Raw genomic sequence first — 25,807 nt, forward strand, 5'->3', positions numbered from 1 at the left:
CATACATAACCATACATTATCCAAACATAACCCATACATAACCAAACATAACCCATACATAATCCATACATAACCCATACATAACCCATACATAATCCATACATAATCCATACATAATCCATACATAACCCATATATAACCCATACATAATCCATACATAACCCATACATAACCCATACATAACCCATACATAACCCATAGATAACCCATGCATAATCCATACATAACCCATACATAATCCATACATTACATAAACCATACATAATCCATACATAACCCATTCGTAAGCAGTACTTAAGCGTTTCATCATGTAGTGCCATTGGGAAATGTAGGGTATAGTCTCTGAGAAGCTCCACTCACCACATGTTCCCCAGGGCCTTGAAGAGCATGAGGTTCTGTCTATAGTGTCTGTGGACTCATCACGTGTTCCCCAGGACCTTGAAGAGCATGAGGTTCTGTCTCATGTTCCCCAGGACCTTGAAGAACATGAGGTTCTGTCTATAGTGTATGTGGATTTACCATGTGTTCCACAGGACCTTGAAGAGCATGAGGTTCTGTCTACAGTGTCTGTGGACTCACCACATGTTCCCCAGGACCTTGAAGAGCATGAGGTTCTGTCCGTGGAAGATGGGGATGATGATGAGGAACACAGCGATCAGCAGACACAGGAAGAACACTATGGTCTGGATTAGCATACCTGGAGAGATGTTTAAGCATTTTATACCCAATACGCAGTACAACCCCATAGGTGAAGACAGAATGTAACATTAAAATGAAGGATGTCAGTGAAGACAGAATGTGACCCTGAAATGAAGGATTTTTAAATTGTATTTAACTTGGCAAGTCAGTGAAGAACAAATTCTTATTTACAATAGCGGCCTACACCGGCCAAACCCAGACGACACTGGGTGTGTTAAATTGTGTGCCGCCCTATCTAACTTGTGATACAGCCTGGAATCGAACCAGGGTGTCTGTAATGACATCTCTAGAACTTAGATGCAGTGCCTTAGATGCAGTGCCTGCGCTACTCGGGAGCCCTTGGGATCTCAGTGAAGACAGAATGTGACCCCAAAATGAAGGATCTCGGAGGAGACAGAATTTGAACGCAACGTGCTACAATTTCAGATTTGATTGAGTCACAGTTCAAATTAGGATATCACTCATTTTAAATAAATTCATTAGGTCATAATCTATGGATTTCACATGACTGGGAATACAGATATGCATCTGTTGGTCACAGATACCTTAAAATAAGGTAGGGCGTGGATCAGAAAACCAGTCAGGATCTGGTGTGACCACCAATAGCCTCATGCAGCACAACAAATCTCCTTCGCATAGAGTTGATCAGGATGTTGATTGTGGCCTGCGGGATGTTGTCCCACTCCTCTTCAATGGCTATGAAAAGTTGCTGGGTACTGGAACACGCTGTCGTACAAGTCGATCTAGAGCATCCCAAACATGCTCAATGGGTGGCATGTCTGGTGAGTATGCAGGCCATGGAAGAACTGGGACATTTTCAGCTTCCAGGAATAGTATACAGATCCTTGGGACATGGGGCAGTGCATTATCAAGCTGAAACATGAGGTGATGGTGACAGATGAATGGGGCTCAGGATCTCATCACGGCATCTCTGTGTATTCAAATTGCCATCGATAAAATGCAATGGTGTTCGTTGTCCATAGCTTATGCCTGCCCATAGATACCATAATCCCACCATGGGGCACTCTGTTCATAACATTGACGTCAGCAAACCGCTCGCCAACACAACGCCTTACACGTACGTGGTCTGTGGTTGTGAGGCCTGTCAGACGTACTGCCAAATTCTAAAACAACGTTGGAGGCAATTTACGGCAACAGATTTGGTGGACATTCCTGCAGTAAGCATGCCAATTACACACCCCATCAACTTGAGACATCTGTAGCATTGAGTTGTGTGACAAAACTGCACATTTTAGAGTGGCATTTTATTGTCCCCAGCACAAGATCTACCTGTGTAATGATCAGGCTGTTTAATTAGCTTCTTGATATGCCACACCTGTAAAGGGGATGGATTATCTTGGCAAAGGAGCAATGTTCACTAACAGCGATGGAAACACATTTGTGCACAAACTTTTGAGAAATAAGCTTTTTGTGCGTATGGAACATTTCTCGGATCTTTCATTTCAGCAGAAACATAGGAACAACACTTCACATGTTGCGTTTATTTTTGTTCCGTGTAGTATACGTTAGTAGTATACGTTAGTAGTATACGTTACGTTTGGTACAACAGGCAGACAGGCAGATGGTTACAACAGGCAGATGGTTACAACAGGCAGATGGTTACAACAGGCAGATGGTTACAACAGGCAGATGGTTACAACAGGCAGATGGTTACAACAGGCAGATGGTTACAACAGGCAGATGGGTGCTTGGTTGGGGTGAAGAGCACAAACATCTTGCAACCCAATGGTTGCAAGTTCGGAAAAAACTGGGAGATTTTCAGTTTCCAGGAATTGTGTACAGAACCTTTGCGACATGGGGCCGAGTATTGTCATGCTGAAACATGAGGTGATGGCAGCAGATGAATGGCCCGACAATGGGCCAAAAGGATCTCGTCACGCTATCTCTGTGCACTCAAATTGCCATTGATAAAATGCAATTGTGTTCGTTGTCCGTAGCTTCTGCCTGCCCATACCATAACCCCACCATCACCATGGGACACTCTGTTCACAACGTTGACATCAACAAACATCTCGCCCACACGGCGCAATACACACTGTCTGCCATCTACCCGGTACAGTTGAAACCGGGTTTCATCCTTGAAGAGCACATTTCTCCAGCGAGGCCAGTGGCCATTGAAGGTGAGCATTTCCCCACTGAACTTGGTCATGACGCTGAACTACAGTCAGGTCAAGAGCAATGTGATTGGTTACCACCCTGTCTCTCTGCACTGCTATTGGTTTATGTCTCTTGTTTTCCCCCCCGTCACCACGGTAACAATAATGTGATTGACTGGTGAGGACAACAAAAACGCAGATGAGCTTCACTGAAATAGTTTCTATCAGTTTGTGCAGAAGGTCTGCGGTTGTGCAAACCCACAGATTATTGAGCTGTCCAGGTGGCTGGTCTCAGATGATCCCACAGGTGAAGATGTCGGATGTGGAGGTCCTGGGCTGGCGTGGTTACAAGTGGTCTACGGTTGTTTCCCAAGGTGGGCTCACTAGTCTCTCACTGTTATTTCCCAACGTGGGCTCACTATTCTGTCACTGTTATTTAGTTATTTCCCCAAGGTGGGCTCACTAGTCTGTCACTGTTATTTAGTTATTTCCCAAGGTTGGCTCACAAGTCTGTCACTGTTATTTCCCAAGGTGGGCTCACTAGTCTGTCACTGTTATTTCCCAAAGTGGGCTCACTAGTCTGTCACTGTTATTTCCCCAAGGTGGGCTCACTAGTCTCTCACTGTTATTTCCCAAGGTGGGCTCACTAGTCTGTCACTGTTATTTCCCAAGGTGGGCTCACTAGTCTGTCACTGTTATTTCCCCAAGGTGGGCTCACTATTCTGTCACTGTTATTTAGTTATTTCCCCAAGGTGGGCTCACTAGTCTGTCACTGTTATTTCCCCAAGGTGGGCTCACTAGTCTCTCACTGTTATTTCCCAAGGTGGGCTCACTAGTCTGTCACTGTTATTTCCCAAGGTGGGCTCACTAGTCTGTCACTGTTATTTCCCCAAGGTGGGCTCACTATTCTGTCACTGTTATTTAGTTATTTCCCCAAGGTGGGCTCACTAGTCTGTCACTGTTATTTCCCAAGGTGGGCTCACTAGTCTCTCACTGTTATTTCCCCAAGGTGGGCTCACTAGTCTCTCACTGTTATTTCCCAAGGTGGGCTCACTAGTCTGTCACTGTTATTTCCCCAAGGTGGGCTCACTATTCTGTCACTGTTATTTAGTTATTTCCCCAAGGTGGGCTCACTAGTCTGTCACTGTTATTTCCCCAAGGTGGGCTCACTAGTCTGTCACTGTTATTTCCCCAAGGTGGGCTCACTAGTCTGTCACTGTTATTTCCCCAAGGTGGGCTCACCAGTCTCTCACTGTTATTTAGTCATTTCCCAAGGTTGGCCCACTAGTCTGTCACTGTTATTTTCCCAAGGTGGGCTCACTAGTCTCTCACTGTTATTTCCCCAAGGTGGGCTCACCAGTCTCTCACTGTTATTTAGTCATTTCCCAAGGTTGGCCCACTAGTCTGTCACTGTTATTTCCCCAAGGTGGGCTCACCAGTCTCTCACTGTTATTTAGTCATTTCCCAAGGTTGGCCCACTAGTCTGTCACTGTTATTTCCCCAAGGTGGGCTCACTAGTCTGTCACTGTTATTTCCCCAAGGTGGGCTCACTAGTCTGTCACTGTTATTTCCCCAAGGTGGGCTCACTAGTCTGTCACTGTTATTTCCCAAGGTGGGCTCACTAGTCTCTCACTGTTATTTCCCAAGGTGGGCTCACTAGTCTGTCACTGTTATTTCCCAAGGTGGGCTCACTATTCTGTCACTGTTATTTCCCCAAGGTGGGCTCACTAGTCTGTCACTGTTATTTCCCCAAGGTTGGCCCACTAGTCTGTCACTGTTATTTAGTTATTTCCCAAGGTGGGCTCACTAGTCTCTCACTGTTATTTCCCAAGGTGGGCTCACTAGTCTGTCACTGTTATTTTGTTATTTCCCCAAGGTGGGCTCACTAGTCTGTCACTGTTATTTCCCCAAGGTGGGCTCACTAGTCTCTCACTGTTATTTAGTTATTTCCCCAAGGTGGGCTCACTAGTCTGTCACTGTTATTTCCCAAGGTGGGCTCACTATTCTGTCACTGTTATTTCCCCAAGGTGGGCTCACTAGTCTCTCACTGTTATTTAGTTATTTCCCAAGGTTGGCCCACTAGTCTGTCACTGTTATTTAGTTATTTCCCAAGGTGGGCTCACTAGTCTGTCACTGTTATTTAGTTATTTCCCAAGGTTGGCCCACTAGTCTGTCACTGTTATTTAGTTATTTCCCCAAGGTGGGCTCACTAGTCTGTCACTGTTATTTCCCAAGGTGGGCTCACTATTCTGTCACTGTTATTTCCCCAAGGTGGGCTCACTAGTCTCTCACTGTTATTTTGTTATTTCCCAACGTGGGCTCACTAGTCTGTCACTGTTATTTAGTTATTTCCCCAAGGTGGGCTCACTAGTCTGTCACTGTTATTTAGTTATTTCCCAACGTGGGCTCACTAGTCTGTCACTGTTATTTAGTTATTTCCCCAAGGTGGGCTCACTAGTCTGTCACTGTTATTTTGTTATTTCCCAACGTGGGCTCACTAGTCTGGCACTGTTATTTAGTTATTTCCCCAAGGTGGGCTCACTAGTCTGTCACTGTTATTTTGTTATTTCCCAACGTGGGCTCACTAGTCTGTCACTGTTATTTAGTTATTTCCCCAAGGTGGGCTCACTAGTCTGGCACTGTTATTTTGTTATTTCCCAACGTGGGCTCACTAGTCTGTCACTGTTATTTAGTTATTTCCCCAAGGTGGGCTCACTAGTCTGTCACTGTTATTTTGTTATTTCCCAACGTGGGCTCACTTGCTCAGAGGGAGAGAAAATGAATTGTCTGCAAAGGCCAGAAAATGTTTCATGTCACTCCATATGAACATGTTCTGTCTGAAACCTGATACTTCAAGTCAGCTCTTCTTGGAAATAAGGCACAGATCAGACAGATGGGGCTTTGTGGCGTCATAAGGCACAGATCAGACAGATGGGGCTTTGTGGCGTCATAAGGCACAGATCAGACAGATGGGTCTTTGTGGCGTCATAAGGCACAGATCAGACAGATGGGGCTTTGTGGCGTCATAAGGCACAGATCAGACAGATGGGGCTTTGTGGCGTCATAAGGCACAGATCAGACAGATGGGGCTTTGTGGCGTCATAAGGCACAGATCAGACAGATGGGGCTTTGTGGCGTCATAAGGCACAGATCAGACAGATGGGGCTTTGTGGCGTCATAAGGCACAGATCAGACAGATGGGGCTTTGTGGCGTCATAAGGCACAGATCAGACAGATGGGGCTTTGTGGCGTCATAAGGCACAGATCAGACAGATAAGGCACAGATCAGACAGATGGGGCTTTGTGGCGTCATAAGGCACAGATCAGACAGATGGGGCTTTGTGGCGTCATAAGGCACAGATCAGACAGATGGGGCTTTGTGGCGTCATAAGGCACAGATCAGACAGATGGGGCTTTGTGGCGTCATAAGGCACAGATCAGACAGATGGGGCTTTGTGGCGTCATAAGGCACAGATCAGACAGATGGGGCTTTGTGGCGTCATAAGGCACAGATCAGACAGATGGGGCTTTGTGGCGTCATAAGGCACAGATCAGACAGATGGGGCTTTTTCATAAGGCACAGATCAGACAGATGGGGCTTTGTGGCGTCATAAGGCACAGATCAGACAGATGGGGCTTTGTGGCGTCATAAGGCACAGATCAGACAGATGGGGCTTTGTGGCGTCATAAGGCACAGATCAGACAGATGGGGCTTTGTCATAAGGCACAGATCAGACAGATCATAAGGCACAGATCAGACAGATGGGGCTTTGTGGCGTCATAAGGCACAGATCAGACAGATGGGGCTTTGTGGCGTCATAAGGCACAGATCAGACAGATGGGGCTTTTGGCGTCATAAGGCACAGATCACATCAGATGGGGCTTTGTGGCGTCATAAGGCACAGAATAAGACAGATGGGGCTTTGTGGCGTCATAAGGCACAGATCTACAGATGGGGTTTTTGTCATAAGGCACAGATCAGACCTGGGGCTTTCAGACAGATGGGGCGTCATAAGGCACAGATCAGACAGATGGGGCTTTGTGGCGTCATAAGGCACAGATCAGACAGATGGGGCTTTGTGGCGTCATAAGGCACAGGACTCTACGGCATTCACACAGCACTTTGGACAACACAATGTCAACATCATATTGGGGACTTAACATCTAAGTTAAAATAACTACAGCATGTCTTTGCTCTTGCCCTTTGCCACGGCCCCAAACTACAGGATGAGTTTTTGTCCTGTACCTGAGCAGGCGTTTAACCTGAGCAGGAGTTTTACCTGAGCAGGACTTTTACCTGAGCAGGTGTTTTACCTGAGCAGGTGTTTAACCTGAGCAGGCGTTTAACCTGAGCAGGCGTTTCACCTGAGCAGTAGTTGTACCTGAGCAGGAGTTTTACCTGAGCAGGTGTTTTACCTGAGCAGGTGTTTTACCTGAGCAGTAGTTGTACCTGAGCAGGACTTTTACCTGAGCAGGTGTTTTACCTGAGCAGTAGTTGTACCTGAGCAGGAATTTTACCTGAGCAGGTGTTTTACCTGAGCAGTAGTTGTACCTGAGCAGGACTTTTACCTGAGCAGGTGTTTTACCTGAGCAGTAGTTGTACCTGAGCAGTAGTTGTACCTGAGCAGGTGTTTTACCTGAGCAGTAGTTGTACCTGAGCAGGACTTTTACCTGAGCAGGTGTTTTACCTGAGCAGTAGTTGTACCTGAGCAGGACTTTTACCTGAGCAGGTGTTTTACCTGAGCAGTAGTTGTACCTGAGCAGGACTTTTATCTGAGCAGGTGTTTTACCTGAGCAGGTGTTTTATCTGAGCAGGTGTGAGGTCAGGTACATAATGTGTGAGCAGGTTAGTTTTTACCTGAGCAGGTGTTTTACCTGAGCAGGTGTGAGGTCAGGTACATAATGTGTCAGCAGGTGTTTTACCTCAGCAGGTGTTTTACCTAAGCAGATGTGAGCAGCCTGGAAGCTGGTGAATCCCATCCAGCAGACCAGGGCAGGACGAGATGGTCTGATACTCCTCTGGCAGTTATATACACTATAGATGTCTCCTCTATACAGCCCCTTTAGGTTAGACCTGTAAAACAGTTATAGGAGGGTTATAACAGCTCTACACACACACACACACACACACACACACACACACACACACACGCACGCACGCACACACACACACACACACACACACACACACACACACACACACACACACACACACACACACACACACACACACACACACACACACACACACACACACACACACACACACACACACACACACACACACACACACAGCAGGGCTAAATGAATGTGCGACTTTGGAACATTAAATTACCTTCATGCAATTCGATTTAAAATCCCATTACTTTTAATATGTCATTATCTCTAGCATACTGGCCTAATTGTCATTTCTTATCGTAATGGCTTTTTCTGTATCTGTGTGACTGCAATAAGTAGACGGACTCATTCTCCTAATCAAACCATTACAATATGTGAAATGTGTTCATTGTGTAAAAGACAGACATAGGACAGTGGGTGACAAGAGGAAGAGAGGAGTGTGGAGACGTGGTGATGTGGTAATCTGGTCTCAGACATGGGGCTGAGAACGAGAGAGAGAGCGCCACAGGTAACTTCCACAAAGCTGTGAACGATCTGAGAGACTAGGCAAGAAGGGCATTCTATGCCATCAAAAGGAACATAAATTTCAACATACTAATTAGGATTTGGCTAAAAATACTTGAATCAGTCATAGAGCCCATTGCCCTTTATGGTTGTGAGGTCTGGGGTCCGCTCACCAACCAAGACTTCACAAAATGGGACAAACACCAAATTGAGACTCTGCACGCAAAATTCTGCAAAAATATCCTCCGTGTACAACGTAGAACACCAAATAATGCAGAGCAGAATTAGGCCGATACCCACTAATTATCAAAATCCAGAAAAGAGCCGTTAAATTCTATAACCACAACAAAGCCATCACCTACAGAGAGATGAACCTGGAGAAGAGTCCCCTAAGCAAGCTGGTCCTGGGGCTCTGTTCACAAACAAAAACACACCCTACAGAGCCCCAGGACAGCAGCACAATTAGACCCAACCAAATCATGAGAAAACAAAAAGATAATTACTTGACACATTGGAAAGAATTAACAAAAAAACAGAGCAAACTAGAATGCTATTTGGCCCTACACAGAGAGGACACAGCGGCAGAATACCTGACCACTGTGACTGACCCAAAATTAAGTAAAGCTTTGACTATGTACAGACTCAGTGAGCATAGCCTTGCTATTGAGAAAGGCCGCCGTAGGCAGACATGGCTCTCAAGAGAAGACAGGCTATGTGCACACTGCCCACAAAATGAGGTGGAAACAGAGCTGCACTTCCTAACATCCTGCCCAATGTATGACCATATTAGAGAGACATATTTCCCTCAGATTACACAGATCCACAAAGAATTCGAAAACAAATCCAATTTAGAAAAACTCCCATATCTACTGGGTGAAATTCCACAGTGTGCCATCACAGCAGCAAGATTTGTGACCTGTTGCCACAAGAAAAGGGCAACCAGTGAAGAACACACAACATTGTAAATACAACCCATATTTATGCTTATTTATTTTATCTTGTGTCCTTTACCATTTGTACATTGTTAAAACACTGTATATATCATATGACATTTGTAATGTCTTTATTGTTTTGAAACTTCTGTGTGTAATGTTTACTGTTAATTTTTATTGTTTATTTCACTTTATATATTATCTACCTCACTTGCTTTGGCAATGTTAACACATGTTTCCCATGCCAATAAAGCCCCTTGAATTGAATTGAATTGAATTGAATTGAATTGAGAGAGAGAGAGAGAGAGAGAGAGACAGAGAGGGAGAGAGAGAGAGGAGAGAGAGAGAGAGGGAGAGAGAGATAGAGAGAGAGGGAGAGAGAGAGATAGAGACAGAAAGAGTGAGACAGAGAGAGAGAGAGAGAGAGAGAGAGAGACAGAGAGAGAGAGAGAGAGAGAGAGAGACAGAGAGAGAGAGAGAGAGAGAGAGAGAGGGAGAGAGAGAGAGGGAGAGAGAGAGGGAGAGAGAGAGAGAGAGAGAGAGAGAGAGAGAGAGAGAGAGAGAGACAGAAAGAGTGAGACAGAGAGAGAGAGACAGAGAGAGAGACAGAGAGAGAGAGTTAGAGACAGAGAGACAGAGAGAGACAGAGAGACAGAGAGAGTGAGACAGAGAGACAGAGAGAGAGAGAGAGAGAGACAGAGAGACAGAGAGAAAGAGAGAGAGAGAGAGAGAGAGGGATATATAGAAGGAAACAGAGGAGTGGTGTGTGTGTAGGGCTCATGCTCACCGGTGCAGGACCATGGACCTCATGAGCATGACCAGGTTCACTGAGCAGGACAGGGTCATCGCAGAGAGGTAGCACACTGCCAACACACACAGGACATGTTACCACAGAGGTCAAATACATTTCCCAGGACAGGTTCACATTAAAAGAACACATCCATCACTTTCTGACATCTGCTGATTCGAACACGATCCCATGTAAAACATCATGATACAGTTCAGCAGTTCCACATGTAGTAGACCACTGTCCTAACTCACCTTCTACACACCACATGTAGTAGACCACTGTCCTAACTCACCTTCTACACACCACATGTAGTAGACCACTGTCCTAACTCACCTTCTACACACCACATGTAGTAGACCACTGTCCTAACTCACCTTCTACACACCACATGTAGTAGACCACTGTCCTAACTCACCTTCTACACACCACATGTGGTAGACCACTGTCCTAACTCACCTTCTACACACCACATGTAGTAGACCACTGTCCTAACTCACCTTCTACACACCACATGTAGTAGACCACTGTCCTAACTCACCTTCTACACACCACATGTAGTAGACCACTGTCCTAACTCACCTTCTACACACCACATGTAGTAGACCACTGTCCTAACTCACCTTCTACACACCACATGTAGTAGACCACTGTCCTAACTCACCTTCTACACACCACATGTAGTAGACCACTGTCCTAACTCACCTTCTACACACCACATGTAGTAGACAACTGTCCTAACTCACCTTCTACACACCACATGTAGTAGACCACTGTCCTAACTCACCTTCTACACACCACATGTAGTAGACCACTGTCCTAACTCACCTTCTACACACCACATGTAGTAGACCACTGTCCTAACTCACCTTCTACACACCACATGTAGTAGACCACTGTCCTAACTCACCTTCTACACACCACATGTAGTAGACCACTGTCCTAACTCACCTTCTACACACCACATGTAGTAGACCACTGTCCTAACTCACCTTACACACCACATGTAGTAGACCACTGTCCTAACTCACCTTCTACACACCACATGTAGTAGACCACTGTCCTAACTCACCTTCTACACACCACATGTAGTAGACCACTGTCCTAACTCACCTTCTACACACCACATGTAGTAGACCACTGTCCTAACTCACCTTCTACACACCACATGTAGTAGACCACTGTCCTAACTCACCTTCTACACACCACATGTAGTAGACCATGTCCTAACTCACCTTCTACACACCACATGTAGTAGACCACTGTCCTAACTCACCTTCTACACACCACATGTAGTAGACCACTGTCCTAACTCACCTTCTACACACCACATGATAGACCACTGTCCTAACTCACCTTCTACACAATACATCTGAGTAGACCACTGTCCTAACTCACCTTCTACACACCACATGTAGTAGACCACTGTCCTAACTCACCTTCTACACACCACATGTAGTAGACCACTGTCCTAACTCACCTTCTACACACCACATGTAGTAGACCACTGTCCTAACTCACCTTCTACACACCACATGTGAGTAGACCACTGTCCTAACTCACCTTCTAACAACATGTAGTAGACCACTGTCCTAACTCACCTTCTACACACCACATGTAGTAGACCACTGTCCTAACTCACCTTCTACACACCACATGTAGTAGACCACTGTCCTAACTCACCTTCTACACACCACATGTGGTAGACCACTGTCCTAACTCATAATACCTTCTACACACCACATGTGGTAGACCACTGTCCTAACTCACCTTCTACACACCACATGTGGTAGACCACTGTCCTAACTCACCTTCTACACACCACATGTAGTAGACCACTGTCCTAACTCACCTTCTACACACCACATGTAATAGACCACTATCCGGACCACTTCGGCCCTGTCCTCTGATAATATGATGTTGAAACCGGCCAGTAGAAAGGCGATGTCTTCATTGATGCCTTGACGGACAATCTGGAGCGTCGGCACCACGCTGGCCACAAACACCAAAGCCATCTGGGTAACAGGAAGTACAGTGAATGCAGGAAATACAAAACAGAGCTGCTACACTATCACCATGTTGTTGATATTACAGGAGGTTGGAGTACTAGACTAGTACCTGTACAGTACCAATCATAATAATCTAATAGACTACTAGATTAGTACCTATCATAATAATCTGATAGACTACTAAATTAGGTTAGACTAATACAATACTACTAAATTGATTCAGTTTAAAATAATAAAATCCTGACAAAATGATGTAAGTTAGTAATAAAATGATGTATGTTAGACTAGTAAAATGATGTAGGTTAGACTAGTAAAATGATGTAGGTTAGACAAATTTTTTTATGTAGGTTAGTAATACAATGATGTAGGTTAGAGTTATAAAATGATATAGATTAGAGTTATAATGTTATGTAGGTTAGACTAATACAATGATGTAGATTAGACTTATAATATGATGTAGATTAGAGTTATAAAATGATGTACGTTAGGCTAATACATGATGTAGGTTAGGGTAATAAATTATATAGGTTAGACTAATATAATTATGTAGGTTAGAGTTATAACATTATGTAGATTAGACTAACAATATTATATAGGTTAGAGTTATAAAATGATGTAGGTTAGACTAATACAATGACGTAGGTTAGACTAATACAATGATGTAGGTTAGACTAATACAATGATGTAGGTTATAGTTATATATTGATGTAGGTTAGACTAATACAATGATGTAGGTTAGACTAATACAATGATGTAGGTTAGACAAAAACATTGATGTAGGTTAGTAAAACAATGATGTAGGTTAGAGTAATAAAATGATGTAGATTAGAGTTATAAAATGATGTAGGTTAGACTAATACAATGATGGAGGTTAGACTAGTAAAATTATGTAGGTTAGACTAGTTAAATGATGTAGGTTAGACCAAAAAATTGATGTAGGTTGGTAATACAATGATGTAGGTTAGAGTAATAAAATGAGGTAGCTTAGAGTTATAATATGATGTAGGTTAGACTAATACAATGATGTAGATTAGATTTATAATATGATGTAGGTTAGAGTAATAAAATGATGTAGATTAGAGTTATAAAATGATGTAGGTTAGGCTAATACATGATGTAGGTTAGGGTAATAAATTATATAGGTTAGACTAATAGAATTATGTAGGTTAGAGTTATAACACTATGCAGATTAGACTAACAATATTATATAGCTTAGAGTTATAAAATGATGTAGGTTAGACTAATACAATGACGTAGGTTAGACTAATTCAATGATGTAGGTTAGACTAATACAATGATGTAGGTTAGAGTTATATATTGATATAGGTTAGACTAATACAATGGTGTAGGTTAGTAATACAATGATGTAGGTTAGAGTAATACAATTATGTAGATTAGAGTTATAATATGATGTAGGTTAGACTAAACCAATGATGTAGATTAGACTTATAATATGATGTAGCTTAGAGTTATAAAATTATGTAGGTTAGACTAATACAATTTTTTATATATATATAATTTTAATTTGACCAGGCAAGTCAGTTAAGAACAAATTCTTATTTTCAATGACGGCCTAGGAACAGTGGGTTAATTGACTGTTCAGGGGCAGAACGACAGATTTGTACCTTGTCAGCTCGGGGGTTCGAACTTGCAACCTTCCGGTTACTAGTCCAACGCTCTAACCACTAGGCTACCCTGACACCCCAATAGTAATACAATGATGTAGATTAGAGTAATAAAATGATGTAGATTAGAGTTATAATATTATGTAGATTATACTAATACAATGATTAATACAATGATGTAGATTAGACTTATAATATTATGTAGATTAGAGTTATACAATGATGTAGGTTAGGCTAATACATGATGTAGGTTAGGGTAATAAATTATATAGGTTAGACTAATATAATTATGTAGGTTAGAGTTATAACGTTATATAGATTAAACTAACAATATTATATAGGTTAGAGTTATAAAATGATGTAGGTTAGACTAATACAATGATGTAGGTTAGAGTTATATATTGATGTAGGTTAGACTAATACAATGATGTAGGTTAGAGTTATATATTGAGTTATATATTGATGTAGGTTAGAGTTATAAAATTATGTAGGTTAGACTAATACAATGATGTAGGTTAGTTTTATACAATGATGTAGGTTAGACTAATGCAATGATGTAGATTAGAGTAATACAATGATGTAGGTTAGTTTTATAGAATGATGTAGGTTAGACTAATACAATGATGTAGGTTCATTTTATGCAATGATGTAGGTTAGTTTTATACAATGATGTAGGTCAGACTAATGCAATGATGTAGGTTAGACTAATACAATGATGTAGGTTAGCTTTATACAATGATGTAGGTTAGACTAATACAATGATGTAGGTTAGTTTTATGCAATGATGTAGGTTAGTTTTATACAATGATGTAGCTCAGACTAATGCAATGATGTAGGTTAGTTGTATACAATGATGTAGGTTAGTTTTATACAATGACGTAGATTAGACTAATACAATGATGTAGGCTAGACTAATACAATGATGTAGGTTAGACTAATACAATGACGTAGATTAGACTAATACAATGATGTAGGCTAGACTAATACAATGACGTAGATTAGACTAATACAATGATGTAGATTAGACTAATACAATGATGTAGGTTAGACTAATAAAATGACGTAGGTTAGACTAATACAATGACGTAGGCTAGACTAATACAATGATGTAGGTTAGACTAATACAATGATGTAGGTTAGACTAATAAAATGGTGTAGGTTAGACTAATAAAATGACGTAGGCTAGACTAATACAATGACGTAGGTTAGACTAATACAATGATGTAGGTTAGACTAATACAATGACGTAGGCTAGACTAATACAATGACGTAGGCTAGACTAATACAATGATGTAGGTTAGACTAATACAATGATGTAGGCTAGACTAATACAATGACGTAGGTTAGACTAATACAATGATGTAGTTTAGGGTAACACATTAGTACCTGGTAAAGAGCGGTAAATGACACTACTCCAGATATCGCCAGCTTCAGGGGAAACCGGAAAACTGTTGGTGAAAAGAAAGGAAAAACTCCTGCAGGATTTAGACAGTAAATGTAGGCTGCTAATACATTATATACATTATATACATGTAGTTATAGTATATATATATATATAGAGTTACCTTCCTCTGGTATGTAGATGTAGGACTTCACAGCATCAGTTATCCTCTCCACCAGTGTGGGCTTCTCTGTGCTTGTACTGAGGGAAGAGACAGACAGGTTACTTACACTGAGCGTACAAAACATTCATTAAGAACACCTTCCTGATATTGAGTTGAACAACCTCAATTAGTACTGGACATGGACTGTACAAGGTGTCCAAAGCCTTCCACAGGGATGCTGGCCCATGTTGACTCTACAAGGTGTCCAAAGCCTTCCACAGGGATGCTGGTCCATGTTGACTCTAATGCTTCCCACAGTTGTGTCAAGTTGGCTGGATGTCCTTTGGATGGTGGACCATTCCTGATACACACAGGAAACTGTTGAGTGTGAAAAACCCAGCAGCTTTGCAGATCTTGACCCAAACTGGTGCACCTGGCACCTACTACCATACTCCATTCAAAGGCACTTAAATATTTTGTCTTGGCCAATCATCCTTTGAAAGTTATAAATACACAATCCATTTCTCAATTGTCTCAAGGCTTAAAAATCCTTCTTTAACCCGTCTCCTCCTCTTCATCTACACTGATTGATGTGGGTTTAACAGGTGACATCAATAAGGGATCATAGCTTTCACCTGGATCATGGATGCTGATTAAAATAACTAATCATCAAGCTTTTATCATTTGTATCAGCTGTGTAATGTATGGGATAAAAACAAAATGGCCACCTCTTGGGGTCCAGAGCACCGAGTTTGGGAAATGCTGTCTTAATGTTTTGTATACTCAGTGTATATGAGTCATTGGTTGCGTTTACAGCTGATCTGATTGGACAAGGACCAATTTGTGAAAAAAATATTCAAATTGGGAAAGACAGAGTGAGAGTCAAAACACCTGGTCCAGGACAAGTGAACAGGTCAGGGTTCGAAAGCCACAGGCAGAACAACAGAAACTGGATCAGCAGCACGACCAGGTGGACTGGGGACGGGGACAGCCAGGAGTCATCAGGTCAGGTGGTTTGCAATACTAGTGTTTAATATGATTTTTGAATGACAACCTCATCTCTGTACACCACACAATTATCTGTAAGGTCCAGTGGTGTAAAATACTTAAGTAAAACTTTCAAGTAGTCTTTTTGGGGTACCTGTACTTTACTTTACTATTCATATTTTTTAACAACTTTTACTTTCCTAAAGAACATAATGTAATTTTTACTCCATACATTTTCCCTGACACCCAAAAGTACTCCTTACATTTTGAATGCTTAAACAGGACAGAAAAATGGTCCAATTCACACACTTATCAAGAGAACATCCCTGGTCATCTACTGCCTCTGATCTGGCGGACTCACTAAACAGAGAACATCCCTGGTCATCTCTACTGCCTCTGATCTGGAGGACTCACTAAACAGAGAACATCCCTGGTCATCTCTACTGCCTCTGATCTGGAGGACTCACTAAACAGAGAACATCCCTGGTCATCCCTACTGCCTCTGATCTGGAAGACTCACTAAACAGAGAACATCCCTGGTCATCTACTGCCTCTGATCTGGAAGACTCACTAAACAGAGAACATCCCTGGTCATCCCTACTGCCTCTGATCTGGAGAACTCACTAAACAGAGAACATCCCTGGTCATCTCTACTGCCTCTGATCTGGAGGACTCACTAAACAGAGAACATCCCTGGTCATCTCTACTGCCTCTGATCTGGAGGACTCACTAAACAGAGAACATCCCTGGTCATCCCTACTGCCTCTGATCTGGAGGACTCACTAAACAGAGAACATCCCTGGTCATCTCTACTGCCTCTGATCTGGAGGACTCACTAAACAGAGAACATCCCTGGTCATCCCTACTGCCTCTGATCTGGAGGACTCACTAAACAGAGAACATCCCTGGTCATCCCTACTGCCTCTGATCTGGAGGACTCACTAAACAGAGAACATCCCTGGTCATCCCTACTGCCTCTGGTCTGGCAGACTCATAAATGATGTCTGAGTGTTTGTGTGTGCCCCTGGCTATCCATAAAACTATTTTATAAACCGTTTGCTTAACATAAGAAATGTGAAAAGTACTTTTGATGCTTAAGTATATTCAAAACTGAAAACTTTGACTTTGACTTAAGTAGTATTTACCTGTTTAACTTTCATTTTTACTTGAGTCATTTTCTATTGAAGTATCTTTAAGTATGACAATTGAGGGCTTTTTCCACCACTGGTGAGGTCCCTCTGTCGAGCAATGAATTTCAAACACAGATTCAACCACAGAGGTTGTCCAATGCCTCGTAAAAAAGAATGGTACCTATTGGTTTATGGGTAAAAAAAGAAAAGCTGACATTGAATATCCCTTTGATCATGGTGAAGTTTATAATTTACACTATGGATGGTGTATCAATAAACCCAGTCACTACAAAGATATAGTTGTCCTTTTTAACTCAGTTGCCAGAGAGGAGGGAAACTGCTCAGGGATTTCACCATGAGGCCAATCATGACTTTAAAACAGTTCCAGTTTAATGGCTGAGGTAGGAGAAAACTGATGGATCAAATACATTGTAGTTACTCCACAATACTAACCTAATTGACAGACTGAAAAGATGGAAGCCTGTACAAAATAGAAACATGGCAAAACCTGCATACTATGTGCCATCAGGCCTTAAAGTTATACTGCAAAAAATGTGGCAAAGCAATTCACTTTTTGTCCTGAATACAAAGTGTTATGTTTGGGGCAAATCCAATAAAAGACATTACTCAGTGCAACTCTCCATTTTTCAAGCATAGTGGTGGCTGCATCATGTTGTGGGTATGATTGTAATCGTTATGGACTGTGGAGTTTTTCAGGATAAAAAAAAAACAGAATTGAGCTAAGCACAGGCAAAATCCTAGACGAAAACCTGGTTCAGTCGGCTTACCAACAGACATTTGGATATGAATAAACCTTTCAGCAGGACAATACCCTTAAACACAAGGCCAAATTACCCAGAAAGACTCACAGCTGTAATCACTGCCAAAGGTGCATCTACAAAGTTTTGACCCAGGGGTCCAATTAATGTGCAAAAATGTTTAAAAAAAAGATGTTTCACTTTGTCATTATGGGGTATTGAGTGTATATTGTTGAAAATAAAAATATTAAATCCATTTTGAATTCAGGGTGTAACAAAAAAATAATGTAGAATAAGTCAAGGGGTGTGAATAGTTTCTGAAAGCTCTGTACTGATTGTGTTTTTAAATGCTTTTCAGATCAAAGACAATAATGTAACATGCTCTGTGTTGGGATTATATCATGCCCCATGTCCATACAGGACATATATTGTTCCTATGTAACTGCCACATAATCTTCCTACTGTATGATCATATCTCCCTGTGTGGTCACTTCCTGGTAAAGCCCAATAGGTTTCCAGCCAATAGGAAATATGGTATCTCCTATGAGTCACAATGAGGCCAACAGAAAAACTATTCAACAACCTTTACACTCCTCCTTTCCCCTTTCCTTTCCTCTCCCCCTCCTGCTCTCTTATCCTCATCTCCTCCTGTCCTCTTATCCTCATCTCCTTCTGTCCTCTTTCCCCCTCTCCTCGTATCCTCCTCTCCACGTGTCTTCCTGTCCTCCTGTCCTCTTATCCTCCTCTCCTCCTGTCCTCTTATCCTCCTCTCCTCCTCTCCTCCTCTCCTCCTGTCCTCCTGTCCTCTTATCCTCCTCTCCTCCTGTCCTCTTATCCTCCACTCCTCTCCTGTCCTCTTATTCTCCTCTCCTCCTGTCCTCTTATCCTCCTCTCCTCCTGTCCTCATCCTCCTGTCCTCCTGTCCTCTTATCCTCCTCTCCCCCTGTCCTCTTATCCTCCTCTCCTTCTGTCCTCTTATCCTCCTGTCCTCCTGTCCTCTTATTCTCCTCTCCTCCTGTCCTCTTATCCTCCTGTCCTCTTATCCTCCTGTCCTCCTGTCCTCTTATCCTCCTGTCCTCCTGTCCTCTTATCCTCCTGTCCTCTTATCCTCCTCTCCTCCTGTCCTCTTATCCTCCTCTCCTCCTGTCCTCTTTTCCTCCTCTCCTCCTGTCCTCTTATCCTCTCTCCTCCTGTCCTCTTTTCCTCCTCTCCCCTGTCCTCTTTTCCTCCTCTCCCCTGTCCTCTTTTCCTCCTCTCCTCCTGTCCTCTTTTCCTCCTCTCCTCCTGTCCTCTTATCCTCCTCTCCTCCTGTCCTCTTATCCTCCTCTCCTCCTGTCCTCTTATCCTCCTCTCCTCCTCTCCTCCTCTCCTCCTGTCCTCTTATCCTCCTCTCCTCCTGTCCTCTTATCCTCCTCTCCTCCTGTCCTCTTATCCTCCACTCCTCTCCTGTCCTCTTATTCTCCTCTCCTCCTGTCCTCTTATCCTCCTCTCCTCCTGTCCTCATCCTCCTGTCCTCCTGTCCTCTTATCCTCCTCTCCCCTGTCCTCTTATCCTCCTCTCCTTCTGTCCTCTTATCCTCCTGTCCTCTTATTCTCCTCTCCTCCTGTCCTCTTATCCTCCTGTCCTCTTATCTTCCTGTCCTCCTGTCCTCTTATCCTCCTGTCCTCCTGTCCTCTTATCCTCCTGTCCTCTTATCCTCCTCTCCTCCTGTCCTCTTATCCTCCCTCTCCTCCTGTCCTCTTTTCCTCCTCTCCTCCTGTCCTCTTATCCTCCTCTCCTCCTGTCCTCTTTCCTCCTCTCCCCTGTCCTCTTTTCCTCCTCTCCTCCTGTCCTCTTATCCTCCTCTCCTCCTGTCCTCTTTTCCTCCTCTCCTCCTGTCCTCTTTCCTCCTCTCCCCCTGTCCTCTTTTCCTCCTCTCCTCCTGTCCTCTTATCCTCCTCTCCTCCTGTCCTCTTATCCTCCTCTCCTCCTGTCCTCTTATCCTCCTCTCCTCCTGTCCTCTTTTCCTCCTCTCCCCTGTCCTCTTTTCCTCCTCTCATCCTGTCCTCTTATCCTCCTCTCCTCCTGTCCTCTTATCCTCCTGTCCTCCTGTCCTCCTGTCCTCTTATCCTCCTGTCCTCCTGTCCTCTTATCCTCCTGTCCTCTTATCCTCCTCTCCTCCTGTCCTCTTTTCCTCCTCTCCCCCTGTCCTCTTTTCCTCCTCTCCTTCCCCTGTCCTCTTTTCCTTTTCTCATTGCATGTAATTGCAATATTTTTCTGTACAGGCTTCCCTTTTTTCAGTCTGTCAATTAGGTAAGTGGATCAACAACATTCAAAGTGGGACTTTTCCTTTTTTGTGGAGATGTTTCAGTGAGAATGTTTTGAGAATGTTGCATGGAATGACCCTGGAAAGAACGCTCTATTCTAGAATGTTCCATGGAATGACCCTGGAAAGAACGCTCTATTCTAGAATGTTCCATGGAATGACCCTGGAAAGAACGCTCTATTCTAGAATGTTCCATGGAATGACCCTGGAAAGAACGCTCTATTCTAGAATGCTCCATGGAATGACTCTGGAAAGAACGCTCTATTCTAGAATGCTCCAAGGAATGACTCTGGAAAGAACTCTATTCTAGAATTCTCCATGGAATGACCCTGGAAAGAACGCTCTATTCTAGAATGCTCCATGGAATGACTCTGGAAAGAACTCTCTATTCTAGAATGCTCCAAGGAATGACTCTGGAAAGAACTCTATTCTAGAATGCTCCATGGAATGACTTATGAATGAACTCTCTATTCTAGAATGATCAATGGAAAGACTCTGGAAAGAACACTCTATTTCAGAATGCTCCGTGGAATGACTCTGGAAAGAACTCTACTCTAGAATGCTCCGTGGAATGACTCTGGAAAGAACTCTACTCTAGAATGCTCCATGGAATGACTCTGGAAATAACTCTCTCTTATAGAATGCTTAAAGGAATCACTCTGGAAAGAACTCTGTATTCTAGAATGCTCAAAGGAATCACTCTGGAAAGAACTCTGTATTCTAGAATGCTCCATGGAATGACTCTGGAAATAACTCTCTCTTCTAGAATGCTCAAAGGAATCACTCTGGAATTTTTTAAATTATTTTTTAATCTTTATTTAACCAGGCAAGTCAGTTAAGAACAAATTCTTATTTTCAATGACGGCCTAGGAACAGTGGGTTAACTGCCTGTTCAGGGGCAGAACGTCAGATTTGTACCTTGTCAGCTCTGGGGTTTGAACTTGCAGCCTTCCAGTTACTAGTCCAATGCTCTAACCACTAGGCTACGCTGCCGCCCCAAATGACTCTCTATTCTAGAATGCTCCATGGAAAGACTCTGGAAAGAACAGAACGTGGAATGACTCTGGAAAGTTCAGAATGCTCCGTACTCTAGAAGAATGACTCTGGAAAGAACTCTACTCTAGAATCTAGAATGCTGGAAAGAACCTACTCTAGAATGTGGAATGACTCTGGAAAGAACTCTACTCTAGAATGCTCCATGGAATGACTCTGGAAATAACTCTCTCTTCTAGAATGCTTAAAGGAATCACTCAGGAAAGAACTCTCTCTTCTAGAATGATCAAAGGAATCACTCTGGAAAGAACTCTATTCTAGAATGCTCCATGGAATGACTTATGAATGAACTCTCTATTCTAGAATGATCAATGGAAAGACTCTGGAAAGAACACTCTATTTCAGAATGCTCCGTGGAATGACTCTGGAAAGAACTCTACTCTAGAATGCTCCGTGGAATGACTCTGGAAAGAACTCTACTCTAGAATGCTCCATGGAATGACTCTGGAAATAACTCTCTCTTATAGAATGCTTAAAGGAATCACTCTGGAAAGAACTCTCTCTTCTAGAATGCTCAAAGGAATCACTCTGGAAAGAACTCTGTATTCTAGAATGCTCCATGGAATGACTTATGAAAGAATTCTCTATTCTAGAATGCTCAATGGAATGACTCTAGAAATAACTCTCTATTCTAGAATTCTCCATGGAATGACTTATGAAAGATTTCTCTATTCTAGAATGCTCCATGGAATGACTCTGGAAAGAATTCTCTATTCTAGAATGCTCCATGGAATGACTCTGGAAAGAACTCACTATTCTAGAATGCTCCATGGAATGACTCTGGAAATAACTCTCTATTCCTAAATGCTCCATGGAATGACTCTGGAAAGAACTCACTATTCTAGAATGCTCCATGGAATGACTCAGGAAAGAACTCTCTATTCTAGAATGCTCCATGGAATGACTCTGGAAAGAACGCTCTATTCTAGAACATTATGTGCATTGTGTCTGGCCAAGATGGGTTAATATAATGGATATTCATGTTATGTGCATTGTGTCTGGCTATTCTGAGCTACATTGGAAAAAGGACTATCTGATATTAAAAGCAAATCAGCCCGAATAATGTTCCTCTTTTCTAAACTGGGATGGAGGGTGAAACCCCTGCTTGTTCCAACAAGTAATTTGCATGCTATTTATGAAGGTGATTTTCCTGCCAGTTACTGAAGGCATTCCTAATCCTAACCCTGTCTGTTGGCAGCAGTGGCTAGCTTCCTGGCCAGGAACACTCTGCTTCAAGAGATGTCATAGCTCATTGCATATCAGAAGGATGTTTGAGACAGGGGTGGATTTGCCAAAACAGTCCATGTGGGAATAAAGCAATGATTCTGACCTGGTTTTGGAAGGCTTCTTCTTCTTTAGTATATTCTTGACGTAGTCATTGTAGTAGCTGCTGCTCAGGTCCTGTAGTAATAAAACACAGGATGTGAGGAAAATGTGACAGTTTGAAACATGTCTGTATTCATTTTGCTACTGTAAATCTTATCAGGGTTGGAGTCAATTCTACGACCGCAAGGCCAGTCTGAATCTGTTCGGCCTATCAGCTGTCACGACCTCAAGGCCAGTCTGAATCTGTTTGGCCAATCAGCTGTCACGACCGGAAGGCCAGTCTGAGATGATCACCATAATGAACAGCAGCATTGTTACTACCTCTGTGGGAACAACAACTACATAACACAACAACCTGTCATTCAAGTGGCATAACCTAAACCAATTACCTCAGAGCAGATTACTACGATCAGGACTGTGTTCCAAAGGGCACCCTGTTCTCCATATGGGGGAATCTACAGATTACTACGATCAGGACTGTGTTCCAAAGGGCACCCTGTTCTCCATATGGGGGGCACCCTGTTCTCCATATAGGGGAATCTACAGAAGAGGTGCCCCCTCCCAAAACAAACAGTTATGCTCCAAATGTGGGATATATATTTTTTTTACATAATGTTATATTTATATAATAGAAAGTCATTGTTTATAGACATTTTTCTATTGAGAGATGACCGTCCAAAACCCTGACTCCTAAATTCATCATTTCTAGATTTTTTTAACATTGTTTATTTATTTATCCTTTATTTAACTCGGCAAGTCAGTTAAGAACAAATTCTTATTTACAATGATGGCCTACTGGGTCACAGTGGGTTACCTGCCTTGTTCAGGGGCAGAACAACAGATTTGTACCACTAGGCTACCTGCCGGTCCCAAATTTATATCAGAAGAACATTTTCAGTTGTTTTATTATTACATAGACAGATGCTGATCTAATTTGTAGATTATTTTCAATCATCTTAAAAAAAAAAATGTTGTCCACATTTTGACGTCACAACCTCTCCCGCATGGCCAACATGTTGAATAGACTGTACGCAAACATTTAGGAGAAAATGAGTGAGCAAGTTGATACATCTTCATGTATTTTTAAGAAGTGTCACTACCGAACATCTAATATATATATAAAAATGTAAAGTAAAGTTTTGGGACCAAAATATATTTTTGCTGGGATGTACATCTGTCTAAATGAAAGCTAGCCAGCCTGATGTTATCTATGGGGATTTTTTAAAGTCCAAAATAATTCAACATTCTCAACTGAAATAATTGACACCGTAGTGATATTAAAAGAGCTTTGATGTAGTCATTGTGAGCTATGATGATGGGACACTAAACCTCTGACTACTTTAATATACTTATAAGCGAATTTTTCCTAATTGTTTATTCCTATGTTCCCAGACACCATAACTACAGAAACCGGACAAAGGCATTAGGAAACAAAAGCTATTTCATTATTATTTACATCAGCAGATTGAGTTGGACGAACATAAGTCAAGTTGTTGTGTTTTAGTTGTGTTTGATAAACATGAATATATTTATTCAGTTTGGAGGTGTTTGATTTAGTTGTGTTTGATAAACATGAATATATTTATTCAATCTGACGTAATTATTTTTGTATTGTTATTTCTAAAATTCAATACGGTTTGAATTACGAAAGTAAATAAAGTTAATCTGTAATAATCATTTAATGTAAAAACAATCCATTTCCATTAGATGTAACTACTTTCTAAAATTGAATTAAGTTGATCTAAAAACGTTTATTTGAGTGTATGTTGGAAGACGTGTGCTGAAAGTTTGGGAAAAATAGGATAAAATGTGTCCCCTAATCCTCTGGTCTACCTGTGTGGATACCTAATCCTCTGGTCTACCTGTGTGGATACCTAATCCTCTGGTCTACCTGTGTGGATACCTAATCCTCTGGTCTACCTGTGTGGATACCTAATCCTCTGGTCTACCTGTGTGGATACCTAATCCTCTGGTCTACCTGTGTGGATACCTAATCCTCTGGTCTACCTGTGTGGATACCTAATCCTCTGGTCTACCTGTGTGGATACCTAATCCTCTGGTCTACCTGTGTGGATACCTAATCCTCTGGTCTACCTGTGTGGATACCTAATCCTCTGGTCTACCTGTGTGGATACCTAATCCTCTGGTCTACCTGTGTAGATACCTAATCCTCTGGTCTACCTGTGTGGATACCTAATCCTCTGGTCTACCTGTGTGGATACCTAATCCTCTGGTCTACCAGTGTGGATACCTAATCCTCTGGTCTACCTGTGTGGATACCTAATCCTCCCCTCTCTGCCTGATTGTAATAACACAGTATGCTGCTTGATTCAGTAGCAACCCGCTCTGCTCATGCTGCTTTCTGTTTTCCACAGTGGTCCCCCCTCGTGCCGGAGAAACATGCTGCTAACTAACCTCCTCAAGAGGTTTTCATTTCACTAATGCCTAGGATGAAGGGATAGGAAGGTGGTACAGGGCAGAATCACAGTAACTACTCACATTGATGAACACCCCCCTCTGGTCCCCTAACACACACACAGATACCTAATCCTCTGGTCTACCTGTGTGGATACCTAACTCTGGTCACACACACACACACCACACATCCACACACACACACACACACATACTAACACTGGTCACATACTAACACACACACACACACTGGTCACACACACACACAGGCCTGTTCTCAGCACACTCACCTCGCCAGCAGTAGTTTTCTCTGTCCCCTTCAGGCCCTTGAACAGCAGCAGAGGATACTGGAAACTGAGGAAGGCCAGGCAACAGACCTGGGGCAGACTGGCCAACAGGGAGTAGTACTTATAGATCTGTAACACAGACAGAAATATGACTTATAGATCTGTAACACAGACGGAAGAATGACTTATAGATCTGTAACACAAATAGAAA

The 25,807-nt window shown here is 42.5% G+C and overlaps 1 protein-coding gene across 2 annotated transcripts in view; it reads right to left on the bottom strand.

The window, feature by feature from the left end:
- stra6 (signaling receptor and transporter of retinol STRA6) overlaps positions 1-25,807 on the bottom strand; it is a 106,196-nt gene that overhangs the window by 36,458 nt on the left and 43,931 nt on the right. For both annotated transcript variants that reach the window (XM_042328897.1, XM_042328669.1), the window contains 8 exons: positions 25,600-25,725; positions 22,899-22,969; positions 15,357-15,433; positions 15,178-15,239; positions 12,010-12,172; positions 10,158-10,233; positions 7,757-7,890; positions 580-697 (listed from right to left, as the gene is read on the bottom strand). In XM_042328897.1, the coding sequence (XP_042184831.1) occupies positions 580-697; positions 7,757-7,890; positions 10,158-10,233; positions 12,010-12,172; positions 15,178-15,239; positions 15,357-15,433; positions 22,899-22,969; positions 25,600-25,725 (827 nt within the window). The remainder of the gene's footprint in view (positions 1-579; positions 698-7,756; positions 7,891-10,157; positions 10,234-12,009; positions 12,173-15,177; positions 15,240-15,356; positions 15,434-22,898; positions 22,970-25,599; positions 25,726-25,807) is intronic.

This window comes from Oncorhynchus tshawytscha, linkage group LG01 (assembly GCF_018296145.1).
Source record: "Oncorhynchus tshawytscha isolate Ot180627B linkage group LG01, Otsh_v2.0, whole genome shotgun sequence".
Lineage (NCBI taxonomy): Eukaryota > Metazoa > Chordata > Actinopteri > Salmoniformes > Salmonidae > Oncorhynchus > Oncorhynchus tshawytscha.